Source organism: Pocillopora damicornis, chromosome 2, assembly GCF_964200805.1.
Source record: "Pocillopora damicornis chromosome 2, jaPocDami1.2, whole genome shotgun sequence".
Lineage (NCBI taxonomy): Eukaryota > Metazoa > Cnidaria > Anthozoa > Scleractinia > Pocilloporidae > Pocillopora > Pocillopora damicornis.
Window position 1 is genome coordinate 33118914 of NC_142671.1, and position 27921 is coordinate 33146834.

Sequence of the window (27921 nt, forward strand, 5' to 3'; positions counted from 1 at the left end):
TTTCTAATGTATTGTTCCAAAGGTTAAAGGTCATTCAGTACTTTTGGAATCATATTATACTTAGATTAAAAAAAAAAGAAAAAGAAATCGCACCATTTGTGGAAGAAGCCCGTACAGATGATTCATTTGGCGACATCGATGCCTGGACATGTCCAAGTGAATCGGTGGTTGGCGGCGGTTCACTCGCGCGCTCCAGAACTTCGCCTGCAATGGTCGCTCTGCTTTTATTTTTCTTCCGTTGGGTTAACAGCACTTCCCCTTGGCATTATTGAAGAAATGCCTTGAACATTTCTTTATCTTTTCTTTTTATTCTAACGGTCATCTACATCCAGTATTTAAGAACAGACATGAAATTACGCCATGGCAATTTTAGGCGACGGCGAAGCGAATCATTTCGAATTTCAAATTTACCGCCACAAGTGAAGAAGGTTTCGATCGGAGGAAGGTAGTGCAAACCTCAAAAAATTCTTCCGTTGTGATGAAAACGTAGAAATTTTTACCGAGAAATGCGCCTCTGGTCAGTGCCTTGCATTGGCTGCAGCTCAGGCTGTTTTGGAGTTCTGTATGCCACGACAGTTGATTGACAAATGATTCAGAGGGACCTAAGGCACCTCTCCTTTTATGGCGCGCCTTCGTGTAACGATTGAAATCGGATTTCTGGTTAATTATAAAACTGTGAATTGATAATAAAGGTAAACTTCTTCAGAGTGCTTTGGGATTGATGTATTACTTCGGATTGGGTGATGATATGGTCGCAATTGGTGCGAGCTCAATGGATGGTAAGACAGCGAGCCTCCTGCCGAAGAAACAGCAGAAGAAGCGAATTGTGCCTGTTAGGCTAAAGTGGCAGGAAAAAGACAAAGCTTTGGCAGCTTTCCGTTCCTCCATAGCTGGTAAGAAGAACCCGAAAAAAGTTCAGGGAAGGAGTATGCAACTGATCTCTTTAAGGTTTATATCAAACCAGAAATATATTCCCAAACTGTCTACGGCACTTTACAACATCCAATAGGCGAGGCCCTAGGGCGTTAATTGTCCAGCCCCTTGGAACTGGGTGTGACCAAGGACCTAAACAAATCAATCATGGTGCAGTTAGACACTACCTCCACATGCAACACACCACCAGATAGAATTGCTCAATCGTTGATCCCTCTGGGGCAGACGAAAAAACCTATCTCACCCACAAAAAAGCAACCTTATATGCCTATGACAACTCTTAGCTGTGGTGAAGTTTTTCTTTGCTCGAAATTGATTTCTTTCGTATTATGTTTCATTATTTATCAAGCAAGTTGATATTTCGCTACCGCTAAAGTAGATGCGAATAATATACACATGAAGAAATATCAAGAATTCGTAAACGGAAACGTGGAAGAAATATGTGAAAACCTTGCGGAAACACGATGCTCAACACGCGTTTCCGCTGTCGGTTTGGTGACGTTTACTCGTGTTTCCGTTGCTGCGGTCACAGCGAAACCGTACCACATTTTTACATGTTTCCGTCAGGTTTCAGTTGAAGGAAACCAAACAAATGTATCCGCAAGTGTAACTTCATGTTAACATGTGCGGAAACACATAGTAACGTGGGGGAAACATGAATTTTTTATATTTTCGTCGACGTCATCATACCTAAACGTTCAAGGAAATACAAGGTCACGTTCCGGAAACACGTTTTTCTCTTGTTTCCGTAGACGTAATCAGACAGAACGTCGACGGAAATACTGGGTTACTTTTCGGAAACAGATTTTTGTCTTATTTCTGCTAACGAATTCAGATCTAGAGTGGACGGAAACATTAGATTTTGTTCCAGAAACACTTTTTTTTCTTGTTTCCTCTATTTATCGGACTCTTTCAGCACTCGCTATTCGAGATCTTCCTTTTTCATTACATGACAGGTAAATATGTTCTGATCGTGCGGTTTTATATAACCCCTACCAGACTTTTATACCGTCCGTTTGTGAAATCTATGCTCCGCACTATGTACAATTACACATATACAAGAACTATATTTTCTTTACAGCTTCAATCAATTTATTTCATTCTTCTTCTTTCCTTCAATCGATCGACCGGTGACAATTTTTATTATATGAAAAGTAGGTATATATTCGCTCGTCGTCCTTGTCATTTGAACATAACATACCTGAAACTCCTTACTTAACAAATGAACATCAGGAAAAACATACAGCTGGTATTTATGAAATGTCAAATGTTCTGAAAATATATAGAATTAGTCGCTGCGGACAGCCCAACGAGGGCCGTTAGTTGGGTGAGGGCGTGGTGATTCATCCTCAGTCCGGTTGACACGTGCACTAGTGCGACGTTGCTTCTCAGTCAGTAGCAGAAAGCGCTTTGACATGGAATAATCAAACTAGTTGTGCGTGCGTACAGTGATGTATCTGAATTGCCATTATATTCGACGACCTTTCGGCTGCAATGGAATAATCTGCTTTACGACCCGAATTATGTTCGTCGTAGATAGTCGTATTTCTCTACTTGCCGCTTGTCCTACTCAAAAACTCGAAGAATCCGACTCGAAAGATTGGGATATCTGCTTCTAAGTTTTGCTCTTTTTCCTCGTTGGCGAGTTGATAAAATTCATTCATTCGTTTGACGTTGACACTGACATTGAACAAAGTTAGCCGTTAGTTCGCACTCTCTACACAGAAACGCGTTGTGCTTTGCAGATTTCAGGAATTAAAAAAAAAACTCTCGACAAGAGTGTTACTTATAGAACGTTTTATCTCACTTCCTTACAGAAAACCTTGGTATACTTAAACTGTTGCTTTCGTGTAATTTTCCATTATTCTAAACTATGCATGGGTAATAAAAGAATATTTTGAACTTTTGACTCAAAGTCCAGTTTTTATTGGAAGCCAATAAAATATTCTTGTGCTTAGGATTTGACGCCCGTTAATCATCACTGGCCGTTCCGCTTGAACTAAAATCTTTTTCCCTTCTATTTGAATCAAGAGATATAGTAAATATCGTACTAACTTCGTTTTTCTCGGTCCGTACTGCAAGTTAAAGAACCTCGTTTTTCCCGTGCACTTCGCGCTGGTGCCATAAACCCAGCGGAAAAAACTAGGTCCGTATCTTACAGAACGGCCCTCGAACTCGATTAGTAAAAGGTATGCGTGATGGAAATTAGAACTCTCGAATCGCTTTGAACGCGAGCAAGCCTTGATTCCCTAAATTAAAACCGATTCATACACGATGAACGAGTACGATTTCAGTTCCCCAAGTATACCAAAAGAATGGTTGCGACAAAGAGAGGCACTTATGATGCTTGCGAAAACGATTACCAATATCGCAATCCTGTCTAATCGGCGATTCATTCAAGTTTGGAGCAGTTAGACAAAAGCTGAGAAGGCAAAGGTGGAAAGGGTCATGTCATCGAAATGCGTCGTTCGTGTACAAGAAAGACAGCTATGTGTACAAGAATAAACAAGAATAAAAGAGAGATCTTGGTATTCCTTTACCTCGTCCGTTTTGACTTTCTTCAAAGGCTGCACTTAAGCCACATATACATGAACACCCTCTTGTTTGAACTGAGTTGTTACCAAAGATTCCACATAACCATCGATGAATAGGAATTTATCTTAAAAAGATATATAAGCGGCGAGTCCCTGACAAATCGGTAGAGTGGTACTCAAATGACTAAAAATGTCTTACAATCCAAACGGCAGCGACGCGTCGACATTGTACACAGTCTTTACGAAAGATGATTTGCGAATTTGTATCTCCTGATTAACAGAATGGTTTGAAGAGGTGGTGTCGTCTTATTCGAAATTTGAATCCATTGGCAGAACCAATTTTTCAACTGCGGAGACGATTTCCACGATCGAAGTTTTCAACTATATGCTCGCTGAAATCCCCCGATTCCTCGAAATATTTTTAAAGTTCTGCCACATTGACAGCGTTGAAATCGGTTCTTATTTTGTTTACGCTTCTTGTTACATTCTTCACATCTACTTTGGCGGTAGTGAAATAACAACTTGCTTGATAAATAATCAAACATATTACACAACAAAGAAATCAATTTTGTGTATAGAGAAGCTTCACGACAGTGGAAATTATCTACAACAAAATGTCGAAGTCCTTACACGGGTCGTGGGTAGCTGACCCAATGTCCGAGCTTTCGCGGTTTGTTTACAACAAAAGTGACGTGTCTCTAGCGAAGTGTCTAGTCTCTAGCGAAACGAGGAATATCAAACGAGACAGCAGGAAGCCCTGGCAGGATTGAAAGGTCTCTGTAACATTGCCGATCGTGTTCTTAAATATGGGTGTGGAATAACACAGGAGGAGGCCGAGAAAGATCATGATGAGAATCTTCGCAATTTCCTGCTGCGAATGCAACAAGTGGAACTCGAGCTCAACCCAGCCAGGTAGAAGTTTAAAACCCCAAAAGTGATTTTTACGGGATTCCAGCTCAACTTCAAGGGGTCAGCCAGCCCTAACTATAGCAGAAGCAATTTTCAGTTTGCCGAATGCTGAGTTTCCTGGCAAAGTTTTGTCCAAACTTGAGTGATGTGGTCAAGGCTTTAAGAAAATTCACCTACAAAGACGTTCCCTTCCAGTGGACTGACTCACATGGCATAGCTTTTGTTGAGTCCAAGAAGCTTATCGTTCAGGGCCCTGTTTTGTGTCATTTCAGTCCCCAGTTGCCTATACTACTTCAAGTGGATGTGTCTAGTGTTGGCGTTGGTGGAGGGTTCTGGAAAAATGTGAACTCGTCGCAATAGGAAAAAAAACTGTCTGATAAAAAGCGGAAGTGGTGCAAGCTAATATTTTAAGTCTCTCTACTATATTTTGTACTGCTTAGGTCGGGTACAAAACATGATTATATACGCCGAAAAGAAAATGGGCGGAAGAAAAGCTTTCCCAGGCAAAAGACAACAGAGCAATGTGTCCTTGTATTAAAGAAAATTTCCAAAGCTCATTCCAAGTAAATGTTACATGAATGTAGATGCGCGATGGAAACATGCAACAAAGTGGTTTCGGAGAAATTTCCGTTCGTTTCCGCTGAAGTCATCAAGAGATTACGTCACCGGAAACACATGTTGCTTTCAACTGAATACTGGCGGAAACATGTAGAAAAGTCATCCGGTTACGCTGTTTCGGCAGCGACGGAAACAGCAGTAAACGTCATGATCCTCTCTACCCAAGCACGTGTTAGCTGTTACGATTCATAAACATAGGTTTCAGCAACTAACAATTAAGAAACCCAACAGAGTCCAGTAACTTGCTGATACTCGTTAAGTATTTACGGATAAATGTAAATCCAATCGTCTCAGTAAACACATTTAATGAGTTGTAGTTGACTGATTTCGTGTAATTTACACGCATTTTACACTCACACTTGCAAATGCGTGTAGTGACACGCAGTTTGCGTGTTGCGCGCGTGCAGCCTTTTAACTGCATGCATTTTTTACTGCATGCATTTTAAACTAATTATTTAGTCATGAAGCTTGTAAAGCACACTAAACGTGTAAACTTGCGATCGCATTCTACTCGAATATGGAATTACAAGAGGATTATAAGCCAGAGTTAGAAGAGGGGACTACTAACTCTATTTAAACCGAGCTGTTTTTTTTTTTAGGGATAAAATTAAATCGGTCTCCCCAGAGAAAAAGAATCAAACCACTAAAAGGGCTTATTCAGAGACAAGGTAGAATAAGCTGCAAAGTTCTCACACAATTGCAAGATGGCTACACTTATCGGCTTTCCATAAATTAAAATTCTAAAGGATACGTATCGTTGCCATACAGTACGTTAAAGACATCTCTGATCTCTCACTTTTTTGCTTCATTAGCTTCCAAAATAACCTGGCGACTTTGGCGGGTAAAACGAAAACTGAGAACGCAGATCACAGTTCCATAGGGCAATTTCACCAACATGGGCTTTGGTTTTTCTTTAGCGTTTGGACAACGTTCACGCAATCAATCAAATCCTACTCAAGGTGTTGGCTTACATTCTTTGGTGTATCGATCGTTTTCAAATTCATCGGAATCTGAATTCTGATCTTTACCCTCGGAAATAATCAGGCTCTAGGTTTTGGATGCAATCCAAATACCAACAATAAAAATAAAGCGATATCTAGGTCAGCATTTAGCCTTCAGAACTGGCGTGATTTTTTGGGTTTTCAAGCGCACGGAGGCAAGCGCGAGTCGGGCGCGAAGTGCAAGTTTTTCCTTTTGTTACTTGCGTGGAAGTATCTAAAGCAAAAGTTAATATCCTTTCAAGTTAAGGTAGATCGATATAAAAGTGAGCTTCCTGACTTACAGATTTTGTAGCTTCACTAATGGAGTAAATAAATCACCAGGCAACTTCTTAATCTTGTTTCCGCCTAGCGACCTACAAAATAAGTGTTTTCTTGGGAAACTGGTTTCTCAAGATTTGATAAATAATTACATCTTAAACAAAAAATACGGCAACCTTAACCTTATTCCGGAAATCAATTAGCCTCAAGACTGACGACAACCGGTGTGAGTACAATTTCACTCACATTCGGTGATTGACAAAATTATGTGCAAGTGGTGTTTGAACACGAATAGAGACGAATACATTCTTTAAGTATCAAACATGAACTTATGCTTTGATTTTTTTTATAATTCGGCCAACTCAGTATTGCTATTGTAGACTCCAGGTGGTATCTTCTCCAGCTGGTTGTCTTCCAAATCCCATATAATAAAAATGTAGCAAAATACCATTGAGGTTTAGCGTAAAATAATTCTTATAGCGTATCCGACGAGAAACTAAACCGCTTATATATTTGACTGCGAGTTAGAAGAGGTTGTAAAAACCTAGGTGATTTTTAAAATGCTCACTGTTTAGGCTACCTCAAAACAATTTTAAAACTAATATAATGATAATTCTAACATCACACGTTTAAACTCTTGCTGCAGTAATGCAACTCCATTCCTTTGCTCGATACATCAGCTCTTCAATATTAAGTTCGTTTGGTTTTATGGTTGTATGAAAATGTTTTCTTTCTCTTTCCTTTTTTAAATGTTATGGTTTTTTTTTTAATTTTTATTTTTCTATAGTTAATAATTTGTGTCGAGGTTCTGAATTAAGTAGAGACCCCTGAAGTAGTGTGTGTGATGTTCGATTGTTTTTACTCTTGTTGTGATTATTGGTTGGTTGTCGCTTTTCCCTCAGGAGAAGCGAGGGGATTTTATTTTCCCGCCTTATATGGCTGATGTCTTTCTGTGCTGAAAATATCTACCTGGGTGTTTTATTCAAACTTCGGGAGATATTTGGACTCTTTGTACACGTACATTTATAGAATTATAGTCTGGCATTCTTAATTTCGAGTACTGAAAAACTGGAAGTAACTGCATACCACTGAAACGGGAAATCCGGCGACACACCACATTGTGCGATTTGTAGCTCTAATTAACTATTATGCAGTGAATTTTGCTACTGAAAAGCATTTTTAGTACGTTGATCCAAATAGTACTCCCTGCCCTTAAATTTGAGTAGTTCTTCAAGCCATCAAACCTGGTTATTGTTGTAAAGATCTACGCTTAAATAGTAAAGTTAAAAGAGTGCTACGGTTTCTTTATGTCCAACACTGTCATTCTCAAATTATCCCTGACCTGGTTTTTTCTCTTCCTCTCTTAATAACAAGGTCACTTTTCAACTTAAAGAAATTTGCATACAAATTTTGGGAATGGCGAGAGGCAAGTTTTCAACGTCAGAGGGTTTTTTGACACCCTTGTCATGAAGAAATAACTATTTCTTCAATTCCACGTAGGCCCATTGGTAATTTTTTATCATTATTATTTTGTTCTTTCTAGCGTTAAAAGTTCAACTCGAAGTCAAACTCAAATTATAACTTGGACTCGGAAACCAAACAACAAAAAGAGTTAGACTGTATTCCTCTGACCAGTCTTGACATATACGACAATTGAGATCGGATTTCAGGTAAACTTCAGAACCGTGACTTTAGGATAATAAGTCATTTTTGGTGATTCTGAACAACACATGATTTCGAGTTGTTCATTGGACTGTTTTTTTTTCTTTTCTTTATTTGGTTGGATAAACTAAACTGGGAATGAGTCTAAACAATATTTAAAAGTTTTTTGAAGTCCCTAATAAACAAAAATTTAGTAAATCAGTGAACTCAATACACCTAAAGTGTTGATCAAACATCGTTCGAAATAGAAAAAAAAACAAACAAAAAAAAAGCAAACTTGTTTCCAGATTTCTATACTTTTGAGCAGGGAAAATGCCTACAGGGACTTGAAATTTCTCGAGTTGTCGGCGTTTGTTTCCACTTCACGCCTGTAAGGGCTGTTATCCAGTCATACACTGTTTTGCCTGTCAGCGGTGATCCGTAGAAAGGTGGATGTTGTTAAAAGCGGGAATGGGGAATTGGGAATGTGCAAAAAGTCTCTCAACAGAAAGGTGTTTCAACAGAAATAGAAATGAAAACATTCTCTACGCATAAACCTGGAATTGTGATTTCATTTTTTTACAATTCGGCCAATTCGGTATTGCTAGTGTTGACACCTGGTGGTATCTCCTCTGGCTGGATGTCTCACAAGTCCCACAGAAATAGAATGTAGCATAAATTCATTGAGGTTGGGTATTTAAGCTATCAAAAAAATTATTTTTAAGTGTATCGATGAGCGACTAAAACGTTTATTTTTCTACGAATTAGAGATCGGTCCAGGTTATCCAAAACTAAGTACATTTTTAAAAGCTTACCGTTCAGGCTTCCGCGACTTAATTTTGAAATTTATTAAAGATTAGATGACTACAACATGTTAAGTACTCAACGACGCCAAATAGAAAAATATAGCGAAAATTTAGGTGATCATCCAACGTCTTGCTGTGCTGTTTATGTTGTTGGTATAGATATAGTTTTCTCGTTGTTTTCCCATTGGAGAGGCGAGAGGATTCTGTTTTCCTCCTTGTATGGCTGATCTTTTTCTGTCCTGGAAATGTCTGTCAGAGTTTTTCGATTGCAAACTTTGAAAAGATATTTAAACGCTTAGTACAATTAGAGAATTGTGGTTTGGCGCGCTTAGTCTGATATTAAAAATATGCTGAGTAACTGCAAGTGGTGCATACCAATGAAACGGGAAGCCTGGCGACTCACAATATGTGCGATTTGTTTAATGATTGTGATGGGTGGAGCACTTTACAATTTTGGTTTGCTTTTACTTCAAAAACTCCATTCTATGATCATTAAATTCAAAACTTCACGTGAACTCGTGGCAGTCGGAAGAAATTAGTGTAAACATGTAAACGATGAGGAGCTGATCACTATGTTCGCTGGGGTGGAATCCCTTCTTAATTTCCCGTCCGTTGACTTATCAGAGTTCAGATCCACGAGAAGATGTTCCATTGACCCCTAACCATTTCTTGCAGGGCCAAATGGGGGGACAGTTTGTGCCTGACTCCGTTGAAACCACTCCTTTGCATCTGCGTCAACGATGGCGAAAGGTCCAGGGCATTATTTTAGGAGTGTGAAGGAGATGGCTCAAGGAATGTATTCCTGCCCTTAACAGCCGACCGAAGTGGACTTCAGAATTTCGAGACCTAAAAGTTGGAGATGTAGTTCTTGTGATTCAGCCCGATACTCCAAGAGGACGTTGGCCGTTAGGACGAATTGTTGAAAGGTATCCTGGACGTGACGGTCACACCCGTGTTGCTAAAGTTGCGTGTGGCGTCAAAACTGTCGTGAGACGAATTAATAAACTGATTCCGCTTGGAATTAATTTTTAATCACTTATTTAGAACCACACTAGGACTACCTCCCAGTGTTGGGAGGGGGAAAATGCTAAGAAGGAAGTATCGGACTGGCGTGTCGTGCGGTTAGCGCGCGCGCGCTGAGACGTTTAAATTTGACTAGTTCGTAAGCAAGTTACGCGTACGATTTCTCGCGCGTGTGTTTTTCAGTTTTAGTCGCATTTTTTTCAGTTTTACCGTCTTTTAACCGATTAAACGTGCCTGCTTTTAAAGGAGATTTTCGTTGTCGCTTCCGAACAATCATTAAATTCAAAACTTCAAGTGAACTCGTGGCAATCGGAAGAAACTGAAGAAAAGCGGAAGCAGTGCAAGTTAAGGTGGCTGGTACCAGTTTTCATCTATTCGATGGTTTGTAGCTTTGAAAGAATATAACAAAAAGACTAACCAAGGCCAGTTTAACACTTTTACAGGGTTGAATTATATAACCATTGGTTATCCAAAAATAAGTGTTATTTCGTCACCAGCAGTTTCCATGGCAACGCTTTAAAAGGATTATTCAGGCGCCTATTTTAGCTTATGGCTCAAATAATTTGAAAACTAACTCTGCGATCCCGTGATTTTTCTAAGTGACCGCTTTGGGCACTTGAAAAGGAAAATGCACAAATATTTTTTAAAAAATTATACGGAGCGGAATTTCAGAGAATTTAGAAAAAGGCAATTTTCACGCAACGCAAATGTCCTTCCGTAGAATTTCCTAATTTTTTTCTGATGATTCCTTTCAATGTTATTATTATATAGGAACATTAAAAAGAAGGGGTCACCGGACCTTTTTTGCATGCAAAAGCTTTCGTGAGTCTAGCAATTCCCACGCACCATGGTTCTCGCGCATTTAAATATCCGGATTTCATTATATCGACAATTGTTCATGATCTGTTACGGCTACCGCTGACAACTGCGTGTGCTCGCGCGAGCTCCTACTGCATCCGATCTGATGTTCTGAAACGTTTACTGCTCAGAAAGTCATTCAGCAGCCGTTAAAGACAGCCTTCCGGGCCCACCTTGAAAGATATACTTCCAGCTTCTGACTATATTAGCCATATTTTTATTGAAAAACAATGAGCGAAAGTTTGAAATGGAAAACACGTGTTGGTTGGCGCTTCGATCGGAATGTTTGTTTAGAGATTGTGAGTCTTCTAATAGGTAAAACATTATGCCTGAGATTTTTTCGGGCATCTCTCCTTATTCTTCGTTCCTGATTTCTTCGAAGTGTCTAACTATGGCGGCCAATATCCTCTTCGTCCGTGTGACTCGTGTTGTCTTCGCCGATGAAGTTGTTGGTGGATTAGACAATATGGCGACTTGTCCTCTTCTACCAAACCTTGTGTACAGTTTGTGAAGGTCATCGTAAGAGAGATCACTGTCAGCGATGTTTTGTGCCATTGATCTTTTAATTGGTCCGGTGTCGGTTACGTTGAACAAGTTGTCACTGAATGTTAGAAGAAGTTCGTGGCATTGATCTAGGAAGAGCATGTTTGCCACTGCGTGGGGAGCACTGATGATAATGGAATTCTCAACGATGTTTTTCCTAGAGAGGCTTAATGACGATCCAAAAAGAATTTTTCTCAGCGCCCTGACATTTTCTAAAGCATCATGGTGATCAAACTGTTCCTTGAACAAATGGTTGTAAAAGTTTCTTTGGTTTGGTTTGCAGTATCCACTAGAATCGAGCTCAAGTGCTTTATGTTTGTTTTTAATCAGTTTTTTCATCAGATGTAGACTATCCGCAAAGTAAACATTCATGTCAGTAATGCCATCCTTGAAGTTTTCATCACTATTTCTTAGGAGAGTAGGGACATCGAACGTTGTCGAATTATGACCAATTAAAACAGTTATTTGATTTTCATGTCGCTCAGAAGACTTGACTTTAGTTATAAGAGTCAGGAAGTCACCAAGTGCTTCCTCTATGGTTATACTTTCGACAGGAATGTTTCCTTGGCACAATGTCCTTACTCCTTTTATGGTCTTTATGGTCAGGCCATTGACAAGGTAGGCACTGTAACTTATGTTGCTTTTGGGAGAATGTAAATGGAGAATTCATGTTTCCCATTTCCACTTACAGCAGACAGTTTGCACATCTCAGCTAGCTTCCCTGTGCAAGTCGTTTATGTGTCAAAGATAACGAATTTATGTTTCTGTTTTGAATCATATTGTAAGTGCACAATCTTTGGCCTTACAGTGTAGGGTGGTGTTATTTCTTCATTTATCCTTTTAGCTCAGTGAGTGATATTTCTGTAGGCATTTCAAATACATTTTGTGACACTGTTTGATGATTTGTTGGGTCCAAATTTAGACCTGCTGAAGACTCATAGGTGACCCCTTCACTGACTTCCCTTCTGAGTGTTTGCAAGGTTTTTTGTTAAGATAACTGGTTACGCCTTCTCTTGAATTTCTTTTTTTCTTTTTGTTGTTTGTCATAAAAAAAAACCTTCTTGTCCATTGCTTCAGCATGTCTTTCATAGAGAGAACCAAGTTCAATATTAAGAATCTCTAATGTTTTTCCGATGTGGTTGTATCCAATATTGGTTTGTGTCACCCCACATGCTACTCAAAAATCATTACTTTCACTGCCTCCATAAAAACGAGTTTTGGAGTTCTAAGAACCAATGGTGCTATTAAGACTTTCATTTCTCTGTGAATTAGCACGTGGGGTCAGTTTGTTCACTACAATGTCAGTAGAATATTCGTCCAGAATGTCACTTAAGGCTATTTTTAGGGAATCTCCAAAGAGATTTTTGCCATTTGGCAAGTCTGTATGTTTGTAGGCAACAGGATTTTGCTTGAAACCACACCATGAAACATTACAACAAGTATGCTCCCCAAAGGCACGGGGAATAATGTTTTTGAGACCTTGCTTTAAAGATTCAGGATCTCCCACATTTGGCTGACACAAAAACTGAAGCACTCAGTGATGTAATTTATAACCTTTGAACTGAGAATTGAGCAATTCAATCCTTTGAAGCAGTCTCTTAAGATTGTATAATCTGGTATTAAGGGATTTCTTGGCATGACCAACATCGGACCATTTCTCAATACCATAAGGGACTTTGTTCATTATGTCTGCAAGGGTTGTTGAGTCATCATCCCCTACATAAATTGAAAATTTGACTCCAGATTGAGGAGCTTTTCTCCACAGTTCACAAGCAACATCTCTTTCCATTGATTTTGATGACCATAGTGATTATTTCAACAATCATGCTTTTTTTCTTTCCCAGTTAATTTGTTATGGCTACATACTCGACACATCTTGTGGAATAACTCACAACTTTTCCAGCAGCGAGACCCATGGCAGCCCCATGACCAGTCGCAGAGTTGTGTCCCCTTCCCCTTTTTTTGCCAACCCATATCATAGGAGACAGCTACTACTGGGAGATGGTCTGCAGATAGACTAGAAGATTTCTGGGCAATTTTTTTTCTAAATTTAATTTAAATTTACAGCTGTCTGTAGCAACCTTCTCTAGGGCATTTCCAACTTCTCTTTCTCTTCTTTTAAACAGGTTAAGATTCTTTGTTGGTACATTCTAGAGAGTAAATTATTTAGGTGGGTATTCCCCATGCCAGCATGGAGGGATCCCAATACTGCACTTGTGTTGATATCGTTAACAAGAGGACCACAGCTTCCAGCTCTGTGTTCAGCAGAGGATTTTACTTCATTTTCGTGACTACAGAAGCCGCATTTAATGCTGAAGATACTACTGAGACCACTTTGTTTTTCTGCCATAATGTTTGTAAGGGATAATGGACCTGTGGGTGCAATAAATGGCCTAGTGATCAAAGTCATTTATTTATGCATAGAAGCAAATAGTTTGAGGAAAGCAAACAATTTAAGAAAGTGGAAGTTCAAGATGACAGGAGGTAAGATATTGTACTCTGAAATTTGACCAGCAAGAAAAGTCATATTTGAGCCTGTCTAAATGCCCATACTCAATAGCTAAAAAAAGTTTCCTGCACTGTGTTAAACAATACTAGTAATATTTTAAAATATTTTATTTTACCTAAAAATTATTTTACCCACCTTACATAACAATACCAGAGACAAACATTTTAATATACTCATATGAGATTTATAAAAAGATCTATTATTTTTACCGACTTATTTTGTTTTGTGTGTCTTTTTTTTTTCTTTTTGAGAAAAATATTTCTTAAGGCTCCTACAGGAACTTACCTCTTTTGCAGCTTGAGCAAGATTTCAACTCATTTCGAAGAACTGGAAGTTCAATCAGTCTTGTACCACAAATATCAACCTCATATTTAGTGTGCTGTAATGATAAAAATTTTTGCTTAGCTATTTGATTTCGGGTATTTGATTATCAAGAATCAAAAGAAGAAAAGGAAAGAAGAAAACGTAACAAATCTCAGTCGAACCAGCCAAAATGCAACAGCGATGTAACACATAACTTACCTGTTGTGACCTCGTTTTATTTTCCTTGGAGGTTCGCCGTCTTTCTCTTCTTCTGGCAGATTTTCTTTCACTTGAGTTCTCTCTTTTTTTGCTGTCACGAGATTTCGTATCGATTGGATTTTTCGTTTCGACGCGAAGCAACCTTTGTGTCGCCGAGAATCATCTTCTTTATTTTCGTTTCTGTCTCCTGCATACGTAGTGGCCGTTGAATACATCAAATACACTCTGGTGGGCAAACTTCTTACAAAATAAGACAAGAAATACGTAGACCGAAGAAAGCCTCGCGCCACCATGTTTGTTTTGAATTTTTCGCCTTTCAAATCTCGCGCTTCCTTCGCGCGTTTCTCTCGCGCGTAACGCATGAGAGTGACCAACTCCCCCGCGAGGAAACTAGTACCAGCCACCTTTACACTCGCATTTTCATTAATAAGAAACCCAACAAAGTGCAGTTATATTACTGGCTGATGCTCGTCAAAAATGTTACGAATAATTTTCCGTCTAATTGTCTCAGTTAAAACATTTAATGAATTGTAATTGCCTGATTTCGTGTAAATTGCACGCTTCTCACAGACAGACGTGCAATTGCGTGTAAAAAACGAACGCAGTTTGCGTGTTGCGACAACAAGTTGGAGTGGACAACAAGCTCATCATTGATGTTAGACGCCAGGCACTTTCTGGTGATCGTTAAGACTTTAGCCTTTGACTTGTTGATTCGGAGTTTATTTGAGTCGGCCCAGTGACATATTTCATTTGCGGAGATATTTAGTGACAGTTTAAGTTCAAGCAATCATCAGCATAGAGGTCTACTTGTGAACTGACATGCACTGGTGGATCGTTGTAGTATGAAGAATAGTGGGCCTAAAATACTTCCCTGAGGAATTCCATGTTTCATCGGCGCCTTACTTGACTCCTTTCCACTCAGGTGAACTAATTGCTTCCTTCCATTCAAATAAGACCGACACCATTTAAGCTCCGTATTCACGATGCCATATGCCCCCAGTTTCTTCAGTAATAGTTCATGGTCGACAATATAAAATGCTTTGCAATAGTCAATAAGCACCACTCCAGAGACCCTGTCCTTGTCCAAATTAAATAGGTCATCGATTATCCTGATGAGGGCAGTTTCAGTTCTGAGGTTTTTTCGAAAACTGGACTGCCTTGAAAAAATCAAGTTATTATCGCAGAGAAAAGTGCATAACGTATTGTGCACATGGCGCTCAATGACTCTAGACAAAACTGGTAACACTGAAATTGGATGATAGTTACACAGATCACATTCAGCGCCATTCACGGGGCGTGTAATGAAATCTACAAGCTGTTGGAATGCAAATTACGAAGTCCTTTTGCAAGGCGATGTTTACCATGGCCCAGTTTCTCTCTGAAGTCGATGTTGATATCGGAAACAATCAAAGTTTCTTTATTTAATAAATGAACCCTTTCGATTCTCGCTTCAATGCTCATGTCGTCAGCTTTGTTAGAAGACGGTGGTCAGTAAATAAATGCTTGCAACTTTGCACAACAAAGCACAGAGACCGCGCCAATTTTATAACACGCCTCTTAAAGTTAAAGTTGCTTTCGATTTGTACAAGAAGAACGTCCTAAGCTTTAAGGCTTTTTAGCTCACCGATACGCCCGGCCGATATACGATACTCAATATCCAATGCAACTAATTCGCCAAACATGAAGGAATATCTCGACTTATTGTCCATCATTTAAAACTGTGTTTGAGTTTTTTCCTTCACTTTCGAATTCCACATTTTCTTAAAACAGCTTTTAAAACACTGGCCGAACGAGCAAAGTCATCTGCTCTTGAAATCGCGCATGAACTTTTAAAGGCAGCAAGCACAAGCTCTTTGAAATAATAAGAGCAAACCTGTATGACTCAAATGGCTACTTCGTTGAGGGTTAACTGTGTTCTAACCGTGTTTGTCTGTCCTGCTAGTCTCCGAGGCATTACGACAAGTATGACAGCCCGTATGGTGCAATAATAGCGTCATCTTTTATTAACTGACAGTCTATTTGCCAAACTTTAGGCCTTATAACTTTCTTTGACTGTCGTCACCTAACCTGTTTGTAAATGCATTATTTTGGGCAGATGAATGATTTTCTAGTCTGCGTTTTATGCCTTTTTATTCTCTTAATAACTAGCAATGTTTGCGACTTTGGCGAAAAACTGTAATTAATTTCTACAACTTTTGAAATTAAATCTTACTCAGGGCGTTGGCTTACATTACTTGGCGTATCTGGCGATCGTTTTCAGAATTATTGGAATCTGAATTCTGATCTTTTCCCTCGGAGATCATCGGGCTCTAATGAGAAACATTTTCAGGGCGTACCTCACAACAAATTTTTTCAATACTTTTTATGAGTATTCTGAATTTTTTAAGTATATCTTTCCCTTTAACTTACTAATTTACTCCAGTGTGCAAAACTGATCTGCACCGAAATAAAAAGTCTGTTCAGAAAAAGACAGGCAACCTCGAACACACTGAGCTTCTGGAATGAAGCTCTTGAGTGATGTAGGGTAGTGACAAATTTGACGCTATCGTGCGTTCGATAAACCGAAAAAAAAGTACTGACTTAATGGTTACTTGACTGAACCTTGGCTGCAAGACGGCTAAAGACGCTTCACAACCAAACTCTATTTCAACTCATCTCTCTTGTCAAACGCATTTGTACTATGGTCCAAGAATATAACTATAAAGGGGTTAATTTCTTATCATGAAACATTTAGAGGAGATAAATAACCGAGACAAAGCCAGGACAAAAAGGGATACGATCACGAGAGGTTAAAAAGACCAATACCCGGACAAATTCCCCCACTTGAAACAGAGTAGTAGCTTATGTAGGATGGACAGAATTCTGTGAAATTAACCAAATGAAGAAATGGACATGTGTCATTTTTTTTTTTCATGCAATACCTTCCACTCAGCTGACTCGGAAGAGTAACTCGATGGTAACTTTTCAATCCTCGAACTACTCGACATATCGATTGTCATAAAAATAAAAGGAATGCAGGAAAATGCCGACATATTTTGAGAGAGTGATCTGTTGTGACTGACATTTTGCAATTTCATATTTCTGTTTACCAGCTTTGTTCACCTCGAAGAGAAAATAATAAAACAGATTTTACTTCTATCGAATTCAACATCTAACAATCTCGTTTCATGGTCTGGCGAAAAGGGCATATTTCACGCATACTGCGCATGCCGGTGCAAAACGCGGTTTCGCTTAATTGGTCAAAGAACGCGATATGCTTCACGTGATCCGCCCTTGAAATGAGTCGTTTTGCTTCATGACTTTATGGACGAGGCATATTTTACGTAAACTGCATCCAATTTTTCTGCCTTAAGCGCCGTTTTGTCTAAATGGCTGGAAGAACGCAATATATATCAAGTCTTCCGAGCTGGAAATGGGCTGCTTTGCTTTAGGGCTTTAAGAATGAGGCATATTTCCCCTATACTGTACTTCATATTTCTGTGTAAAGCGTATTTTTGTTTGAATAATTGAAAAACGAGGCATCTTTTAAGTCATTCGCATTTGATATGGGTTGTTCCGCTCCATGGCTTTAAAAAAGAGAGGCATATTTAGCAATAGCCCACACTTGCTGCATTTGTCTACCTCAAGCGCCGTAAGTCGCTGTAAGTCATTCGCGCTTGAAACGAGCTGTTTAGCTTCATGGCTTAAAGAAGGGGCCATATTTCATGCATACAGTATTTTTTTAACATAAAGCACTGTTTTGCTTAAAGCCTTGAAAAACAAGGTATACATTCAAGTCATCCGCGCTTGAAAAGAGCTGTTTCGCTTTATGGCTTTAAGAACGAGGCGTATTTCGTTTATACTACACCTGTCTGAGGTTAGGTTAGCCACCAGACCAGTAATTTCGATGGACATGGATGGACTCCGTTGTATTCCCATAGACCCCATCGGATTCCATTCGACAAATAGGTATCGAAGGATACAATCGGACAACATTTCTGCCCTCTCTGATTTTCATCTGACTTCCGGTACTTTTTTCGCGTCAAACGTATCTTACTTCCTTTGGAAGGTGTTACGAATAGAATTTTGCCAATTCCATCGGAAAACTACGTTTCCCATTGGTGTGTATTGGAAATGTACGGCAAAAAGTTAATATCTACCCTTTTTTTTTCTTTTTCTTTTCTTTTTTTCGTAACTACTTAGGTCAAAGAAAAACAACACAGAAAATTAGGTAAAGGGAACGAGATAAGGAACAATCGAGATATGATCTCTGGTGAAGTTTAGAAACGTGATCTAAAGATAATAGATAAATCATGTCCTTCTCGAGAATATTTAAAGTAAAGGCAGTGACAACTTTGGAGATGCTGTTCTTGATGTTACTAACCTGGACTGGGTAAAAACATGTTCTGAAAAAATTGAATTTAGATCTCCACAGTTTAACGTGTGTTATATTATGGGTGGGATGGCATCAACATTAGCTGCTTACAAAATATAATAATAAGTGTTGTGCAAAACACAATTATTATAGTTTCAAATAAAATAGTGTCGATAGTATCTAAAAATGAACCTGCAATTGTTTTACTCACAGGTAAGTCAACTCGGTGTTGTTAATGAAGACTCCAGGCGGTAGATTTTCTATTTGGTTGCCATACAACGCACTGCAAAGATTAGGCATATTAAAAAAGCGTGATTAAATAATTACAGCAGGTTAAAGAACTTGATAGAATTCAAATCCCAATAAGAAGAATACAAGGATCATTTAAATGAATATTTCATGTTTTTTTTGCTGTTTTTGTCCTTGTTTAGACGTTTCTTTAATGTTCTTTTAAATGCAAGTGCCTCTATTTTCCGATTACTTGATATTGTTAAGAACACTATGTTTCCAATTATATTTGTCTTTACCTCGAAGTTGAGTTGTTAAATGATGTAGCATTGCGATCGTTTTGTGTATTACGCCACCTGCTATATATGCCAATAGCTTAGAGTTCTAGAAACTGTGTGATATTCATTATTCATGTAGGAACATGTGTTAGTAAAATCCTGGAACAGTTAAAGTAAAGCTAATAGGTTTGCAAGTTGAATAATTCAGCAAACAAATTATTAGACAACTTCTTGATATCATTTATGCTTAGCGATCTGTGGATGTGTATGAAAATTTGGTCAAAGATTAGACAGGATAACATACGTGATCGAATAGTTACAGGAAGCTGAGGTAACTAATGCGACCCTAATCCCAATAAGAAGCAAAAAAGATACTTTAGGTGAGCATTTAGCCCGCAGCACACACGCAAACAAATTAATTTTGTGCGTTCTGAATTTGAGATATAGAAAACAGACATCAAGAAAAATTTGGTAACGCGCCTGGCAACGAATTTTAGAAAGCACATCAAAACTTTCATCGAAGCATTAACAATTGTGATTGGGGAAGCGCTTCACAATTTTTTTTTCTTCAAAAACTTTATTCCAAAATCAGTATATTCAGATTTCAGGTCAAATCATCCAATCGGAAGAAACCATTAGGGAAAGGGGAAGAGGTGCAAGTTAATCTTCAAAGTCCCGACACTCGCATTTCTCATTCATAAAAAACCCAACAAAGTGCATTTACTAGCTCATGCTATTCAATAATCTTACGAATAATGTAAATCCAATTGTCTCAGTACACACATTTAATGAGTTGTAGTTGAATGATTTGTGTAATTTACACGCATCTCCCACTTACACTTGCAAGTGCGTGTACTCACACGCAGTTTTCTTGTTGCGCGCGTGCAGCCTGTTAACTGCACGCATTTTTAACCAATTATTAAGTCATGGAGCTAATGAAGCACGCTAAACGTGTCAATTTGCGATCGCCTTCTACTCGAATATGGAATTACAAGAAAAGTATAAACAACAGTTAGAAGAGGGCACTATTAACTCTGTTTAAACCAAGCTCTTTTTTTTTTTTCTTCAAAGGGATGGAATTATTTTACACCGCAATTCAACGGTTTTTGCGCTAAAAGCTCAAAAATTGGTCTCCCCAGAGAAAACGCACATCACATCATTAACGACTGAAACGAATGCATGAGAGTGAAACAAACCAAAAAAGGGACAAATTTAGAGACAATAGAATAAGATGCAAAGTTCTCACTCAAGATGGCTACACTAATCGGCTTTTCCTTATGAAAAGTTCAAAAGAGATACGTAAAGTTGCCATACAGTACGATAAAGACATCTCTGATCTCTCACTATTCAGCTTCATTAGTTTTCCAAAATTACCTGGCGACTTCGGCGGGTAAATCGAAAACTAAGATAACAGATTACAGTTACAGGTCCCTAGCTTCACCAATGGAGTAAATAAATCACCACGCAACTTCTTAATCTTGTTATCATCCATCCTCCTAGGAAATAGGTGCTTTTTGAGAAACTGGTCCATTATTGATTTCATAAATAATTACGTCTTAAGCAAAATCGACGGCAACCTTAACCTTATTCCGGCAATTAGTTAGCCTCAAGGCTGACAGCAATCGGTGTGAGTATAATTTCACTCACATTCGGTAATTGAGAAAATTATTCGCAAGTGGTTATTGAACACAAATAGAGACGAATACATTCTTTAAGTATCAGACATTAAGTTATGTTTTGATTTTTTTATAATTCGGCCAATTCAATGTTGCTGTTGTAGACTCCAGGTGGTAGCTTCCCTAGCTGGTTGTCTCCTTTATTACATCCATTTTGAAATCACTGGTGGTCCCTGTGATCTGATTGGCTCTAATTGGTGCGATTTATTCACGAATCGCACCATTTTTTGCTCTAAATCGCATCTTTTTTCCAGCCAATGAGGAAGTTACACTTAAAACAAAATAACCAATCAGATTTCAAGGCTTGTTTAAAGTAACCAATCAAATTGCAGGAAAATGAAAGACAAAGAGTATCATTTCGCAAATTTTGCAACTTTTGTTTCCATAACTCTTATTTTTCCCCCCCAAAAATGGATGAATTTAATTTTTTCCAGTTTTTGAATGATGACAATGAGATCCTTCAGGCTGAAGACCAACATTCCAGGGACTTTCCCACTTTTCGTGTACATTTTGGTGAACATTTTGACGATTTTCTACCCTCTCAAGCTCAAAATCCGCACAATCCTGAGTCCACCGAGTCAGCAACAAAGGAAGAAAATCAAAAGCCACCACAAGAGTTAGATGTTTCAAGATTTCCTATCATTTCAAGCGATGAAATACAGGAGCTTAAGTCTGTCGCTTCGAATAAAAATACGTCCCGCTCCACAAAACAATGGATGAATGTTTTCAGAAGCTGGTGTCAATGCCGCCATCTTGAATATGTCTCCATCGAAACAATGGCGCCTGAAAAACTTGACAAGGTCTTGAGTAAGTTTTACGCCGAGGTGAAAAAAAAGAACGGAGATAACTACGAGCCAGAATCCCTTAAAATCATGCTGAGCGCCATTGAACGGTATCTAAAGGAGAAGAACTATCCATTGAGCATCGTGCGATCGAGAGAGTTTCACTCCTCACAAGAAATCCTCAATGCGAAGGCGATTTCCCTACGTCAACAAGGAAAGGGAAAGAGACCCAACAAAGCTCAGCCAATCACACCTGAAGAAGAGTCAGCCCTGTGGGAAAAAGGTCAGTTGGGTGATTTTAATGGAAAGGTCTTGACCTATGTCAACTTCAAAAATTTGACAGAACAACTGGGATTTCGTGGTCGCCAGGAACACTACGATGCATACGTAGAAGACGTAATTATAAGACAGCGAGAAGATGGAACTGAAGTTGTTGAGTTCAGGGAAGGTCCCACAAAAACGCGGAGCGGTGGTCTCACCATCAGGCGAAGAACAACACCACAGGCAATGTTCAGCACCGATGGCGGAAAAAGCGATCCAGTGCGGCTATTCAAGCTTTGGTTGTCCAAGCGACCCGAAGGAATGAAGAACACAGGGCCACTCTATCTTAGCATCATAAATCGTCCTAAATCAGCAGATGTTTGGTACACCAAAGTTCGAATGGGACAAAACACCATCGGCAATTTAATGAAATCCATGGCCTCCTGTCTCAGGACGAATAAGAAGCTGACGAACCACAACATGAGGAAAACATTGGTATCAAAACTGAAGAAGTCTGGTCAACCGCGCAATGTTATCTGTGAAATAACAGGCCATGCACGTGAATCTTCGTTAGACGACTACGATGAAATAGACGAGAATCACAGGAAAGAACTGTCTCACATTATCAGTGGATATAAAGAAGTGTCAAACGAAAATCAAGCAAACGAAGTCTCCCGCCAAAACACTGCAAATAAAGCCTCAAATCAAGAGATTGCAGTGCAACATAAACGAACACCTCTGGTTCCTATTTATCACGTCCAACAACAAGGCCAAATGCATCAGGCCATGAGCTCCAATCGTGGTTTTCAGCCGGCTGAATTTTCAGGATTTCCACCACGTTTTCCGTTGCAGTCTCAGTACCGCATGGAAGCCTTCAGTTGTGCTGCTCCCGTTCCATCGCAGAATTACACAGGCTGCACCTTCAATTTCTTCTCTAGAGAAAGCCAGAATTCTCCACCCCAACCACAGAACAAACGAAGAGCTTACATCATTGAGTCAGACGACGAGGACTGAACTTTAACACTTCACTATTTTTCTGAGTTATCGAGCACTTCTCAAATTTCTTGAATGAAAGTTGTCTTTCTTTTGATACGCTTGACTGAGTTTTTGACACATGACGTCAAAGTCTTTCTGTTTTGCATACAAAATGAGATGTAAAAGCGTTTCCGGTTCCGCTTTTTATTTAACGAGGGAATTCCACGTTAAATTGCACGCGAAAACCGATATCGCGAAGCGATGAGTGCGATAACGGTTTTCAAGTGCAATTTAACGCCGAGTTAGAGAAGGTTATAAAAAACTAGGTGAATATTTAAGTGCTCACCGTTTAGGCTACCTTAAATCAATTTTGTAGGAAAATTTATTGCCTGACGAGGGAATTCCGCGTTAAATTACACGCGAAAACCGATATCGCGAAGTGATGAGCGCGATAACAGTTTTCAAGTGCAATTTAACGCCGAATTCACGAGTCAGGAAATGGATTTTCCTTGAATCGCATAATAGAATAAAAATAAAAAAAAAGAAAACAATAATAATATTATTTGTTTTCATCCTGTGCGCGCGCCCCAGAAAGCCATTTCAAATTCGCCTGTCAGAACTGTCATTGCGTTAGCGAATAGCGAGAAAGAAAATAAGTTGCACCTTTTACCTCTTTGGTGGCAAAACTGAAAGAAATGAAGTGTCCAAGCGAAAGCACTGAAAGTGTAACATCGCGATTGACGGTATTTATTTCTTTTTCTGTATATATGGCAATCGACCCTGGCACTTCTTCCGTTGTCGCTTCTTCGTCTTGTTTGGTTGAACTTTCGCTTGCTATTTTCTGGGCCGTGTTCAGAGGATTTTCTTGCTTTTTCGCTGTCGCGATGGTAGATTGTATTCCTCTGACCAGTCTTGATATATACGACAATTGAGATCGGATTTCTGGTAAACTTCAGAAAAGTGATGATAAGTCAATTTTGTGATTCTGAACAACACATAATTTGGAGTTGTTCGTTTGACCATTTTTATTAAAAAGTATATTTATATATTAGAGTTCGGTCAAGGTTATCCAACACTAGATACATTTTAAAAGCTTACCGTTTAGACTACCGTAAATCAATTTAAAAATGTATTAAAGATTAGATGACTACAACATCCTAAGGTACTGGAGGAGTCCAAAATCCAAAGAGACAAATAAAGCTATAATTTAGGTGATCATTTAACTTCTTGTCTGCAGTTTATGCTGTTGTTATGAATGTAGTTTTCTCGTTGTTCTCCCATTGGAGAGGCGAGAGGATTTTCTTTTCTTCCTTGTACGGCTGATCTTTTTCTGTCCAGGAAATGTCTGCCATGCAGAGCTTTTAAATTGCAAACTTCGAAAAGATATTTAAACACTTGGTACAATTAGAGAATTGTGGTCTGACGTACTTAATCTGACATTAAAAATATGCCGAGTAGCTGCAAGTGGTGCATACCAATGAAACGAGAAGCCCGGCGACTCACAATATTGTGCGATTTGTTTAATGATTTTGATCGGGGGGAGTGCTCCACAATTTTGGTTTGTTTTTAATTAAAAAATTCCATTTTATGATCATTAAATTCAAATCTTCGAGTGAACTCGTGGCAATCGGAAGAAACTGTTCGAAGAAAAGCGGAAGCAGTGCAAGTTAATCTTTTGGGTCTTGATACTCGCATTTCTAATTCGTAAGAAACCCATCAAAGTGCAGTTATATATGCTCGTGCTCGTCAACGAAAAATTGTGAATCCAATTGTCTCAGTACACACGTTTAATGTGTACACTGAGTTAGTTAAATGATTTGTGTAATTTAAACGTTTTTCAAACTCACACGTGCAGGTGCGTGTAATGACACGCAGTTTGCGTGTTGCGCGCGTGCAGCCTTCTAACTGCATGCATTTTAAACTAATCATTTAGTCATGGAGCTAGTAAAGCTCGCAAATAGTGTAAATTTCTACTCGAATATAGAATTACCAAAAAAGTATAGACCAGAGTGAGAAGAGCGGGGACTACTAACTCTGTTTATTAACCAAGCTGTTTTTTAAAGAATAAAATTATTTTACATCCTTATTCAATGCATGGTTTTTGCGCTGAAAGCTCAAAAATCGGTCTCCCCAGAGAAAACGCACATCGCTTCACTTACGACTAAAATGAATGCATAAGTGTCACGCAAACCGAAAAAAGGGCAAGTTTAGAGACAAGATAGAATAAGATGGAAAGTTCTCACTCAAGATGGCTACACTGATCGGCTTTTCATTATCAAAAGTTCCAAAGGATACATATAGTTGCCATACATCATTGATCTCCCACCATTCAGCTTCATTAGTTTTCCAAAATAACCAAGCGATGTTGGCAGGTAAACGAAAACTGAGAACGCAGATCACAGATTCATAGGGCAATTTCATTAACATGGGCTTTTCTTTCCTTAGCGTTTTTACAATGTTCACGCAACTTTTTAGTTCATTCTACAACTTTTGAAATAAAATCTTACTCAAGGTGCTGGCTTACACTTTTTGGTGTATCGATCGTTTTCAAAATCATCGGAATCTGAATTCTGATCTTTACCCTCGGAAATCATCGGGCACTAATGACAAACATTTTCAGGGCTTACCTTGTAACAATTTTTCCAATCCTTTTTATTGGTATTCTCAATTTTTGAGGTCTATCCTTCCCTTTAACTTACCAATTTACTCCAGTGCGCAAAACCGATCTGCACTGAAATAAGAAGTCTGTTCAGAAAAATACAGACGAAGGCAATCCCGAACGCACTGGGCTTCTGGGCAGTATGAAACGATGCCCTTGAGTGATGTAGGGTAGTGATAAATTTGACGCGATCGTCAATTCGATAAACCGAAAAAAAGGTACTGATTTAATGGTTACTTGACTAAAACTCGGCTGCAAGACCGCACAAGCAAACTCTATTTCAACTCAACTCTGTGTTCGAACGCTTTTTTATCGTATGGTTTAAGGATATAATTATAAAGGAGTCAGTTTCTTATCATGAAACATTCAGAGGAGATAAATAACCGAAACAAAGCCAGGACGTAAAGGGGCGCGAACTCGAGAGGTTAAAAAGACGCAATACGATTTTGACAAATTTCCCCTCTTGAAACAGACTAGTAGCGTATGCAGAATGGACGGAATTCTGTGAAATTGACCAAATGAAGAAAATGAACGTCTTTATTTTATTTATTTATTTTTTTATGCAATAACTTTCACTCAGCTGACTCGGAAGAGTAACTCGACGGAAACTATTCAATTCTCTAACTACTCGACATGTCGATTGTCAGTAAAATAAAAGAAATGCAGGAAAATGAAGACATAATTTAAGAGAGTGATCTCTGGTAACTGACTTTGTGCAATTTCATATTTCTGTTTATGGGCTGTTTTCCGTCAGGGCTTTCAGAACGAGGCATATTTCCCGTATACTGTACTTCATATTTCTGTGTTAAGTGTGTTTTTTTTTTAAGGCTTAAAGAACGAGATTTGAAGTATTCCGCGCTTGAAGAACGAAGCATCTTTTAAGTCATTCGCGCTTGAAATGGGCTGTTTAATGGTTCAGGACTTTAAGAACGAGGCATATATCCCGTATACTGTACTTCATATTTTTGTGTTAAGTTTTTTTTTTTTTTAAGGCTTGAAAAACGATATTTGAAGCATTCCGTGTCTGAAGAACGAGATATCTTTCAAGTCATTCGCGTTTGATATGGGCTGTTCCGCTCCATGGCTTTAAAAAAACGAGGCATATTTAGCCATGTACCACGCTTGCTTCATTTGCTTAAGCTGTTTCGCTTTATGGCTTTAAGAATATAATTCTGCCTGTTTTATCGGAAAACTACGTTTCCCATGGGAATCTAACGATGCGTATAGGAAATGTACGGCAAAAAAAGTCCGCATCTGTTATTTGTTTTCTTAGTGCTAAGGTCCAAGAAAAACAAAACAGAAAATTAGGTATATTTTGTTCCACTATTAGTCTTGAAATGGCATGGGTTCGAATCTCGTCCGAGCCTGAATTTTTTGTTTTAGTCAACTTTTCTTCAATTGGTCTGGCGCACTTAATCTGACATTAAAAATATGTTAAGTAACCACAAGTGGTGCATACCAATGAAACGGGAAGCCCGGCGACTCACAATATTGTGCGATTTGTTTAATGATTGTGATGGGTGGGGCACTTTACAATTTTGGTTTGCTTTTACTTCAAAATCTCCATTTTATGATCATTAAATTCAAATCTTCGAATGAACTCGTGGCAATCGGAAGAAACTGTTCGAAGAAAAGCAGAGGCAATGCAAGTTAATATTTTGATACTCGCATTTTTCATTAATAAGAAACCCAGCAAAGTGCGGTTACTGGCTGATGCTGGTCAAAAATCTTACGAATAATTTTGAAGCTAATTGTCTCAGTGAACACATTTAATGAGATGTAGTTGACTTAATTCGAGTAATTTACACGCTTCTCACAGTCACACTTGCAAGTGCGTAAAGGACACGTAGTTTCCGTGTTGCGCGCATGCAGTCTTTCATCTGCATGCATTTTTAACTAATAGCTAAAAGAGCACGCTAAACGTGTCAATTTTTGATCGCGTTTTACTCGAATATGGAATTACCACAAAAGTAGAAGCCAGATTTAGAAGAGGTGACTACTAACTCTTTTTAAACCAAGCTGTTTTCTTTTTAAGGATAGAATTATTTCACACCGCAATTCAATGCTTTTTGTGAATGCATTAGTGGGAGAGACAAGGTAGCATAAGGTGCAAAGTTCTTACTCGAGATCGCAACCTCAATCGGCTTTTCATTATGAAAATTTCCAGAGGATACATAATTATAGTTGCTATTCAATACGTTATAGACATCTCTGATCTCTCACTATTCAGGTTCATTAGTTTTTCAAAATAACCTAGCAACTTTGGCGGGTAAACGAAAAATGAGAACGCAGATCACAGTTCCGTAGGGAAATTTTAATCAAATAAATAAACTCGAACACCTTTTAATACACCTAAAGTGTTGAAAAATAAAAATAAAAAAATAATAATAAAAGCAAAATTGTTTCCAGATTCTTCGACTCTTCCCACTTGGGAGCGAGGTAACTCTTACTGAGGTTAAAGAACGAGCCTTTTTCTCCTTTTTTTCCGGACTGTTCTGTAATTGGGAAAATTTTAGCTCACCTGCGTTTGTCATTGCTCTATATGATTTATCT

General features: G+C 38.7%; 2 protein-coding genes and 1 long non-coding RNA gene across 4 annotated transcripts; 2 read left to right on the forward strand and 1 right to left on the reverse strand.

Moving 5' to 3' along the window:
- Window positions 1–10656: 10656 nt before the first annotated feature.
- Window positions 10657–14609, reverse strand: LOC149050944 (uncharacterized). The gene is made up of 2 exons (XR_016184156.1): window positions 13919–14609; window positions 10657–13497 (listed from the first exon to the last, which is right to left on the reverse strand). It is a non-coding gene; the product is annotated as an uncharacterized LOC149050944 (long non-coding RNA).
- LOC149050945 (uncharacterized) lies at window positions 11599–13844 on the forward strand. Of its 2 annotated transcripts, none has more exons than XM_089197968.1 (2): window positions 11599–11742; window positions 12969–13844. In XM_089197968.1, the coding sequence occupies exons 1-2, from the start codon at window positions 11599–11601 to the stop codon at window positions 13143–13145; spliced, it is 321 nt and encodes a 106-aa protein (XP_089054094.1). In that variant the 3' UTR covers window positions 13146–13844. The 2 variants fall into 2 exon arrangements, with proteins under 2 accessions (XP_089054094.1, XP_089054095.1); XM_089197969.1 differs by having other exon boundaries at window positions 13251–13844.
- Window positions 14610–21017: 6408 nt separating the features above from the next.
- Window positions 21018–22748, forward strand: LOC149050946 (uncharacterized protein KIAA1958-like). Its single transcript, XM_089195289.1, has one exon. The coding sequence runs from the start codon at window positions 21102–21104 to the stop codon at window positions 22746–22748; it is 1647 nt and encodes a 548-aa protein (XP_089051415.1). The 5' UTR covers window positions 21018–21101.
- Window positions 22749–27921: the final 5173 nt, after the last annotated feature.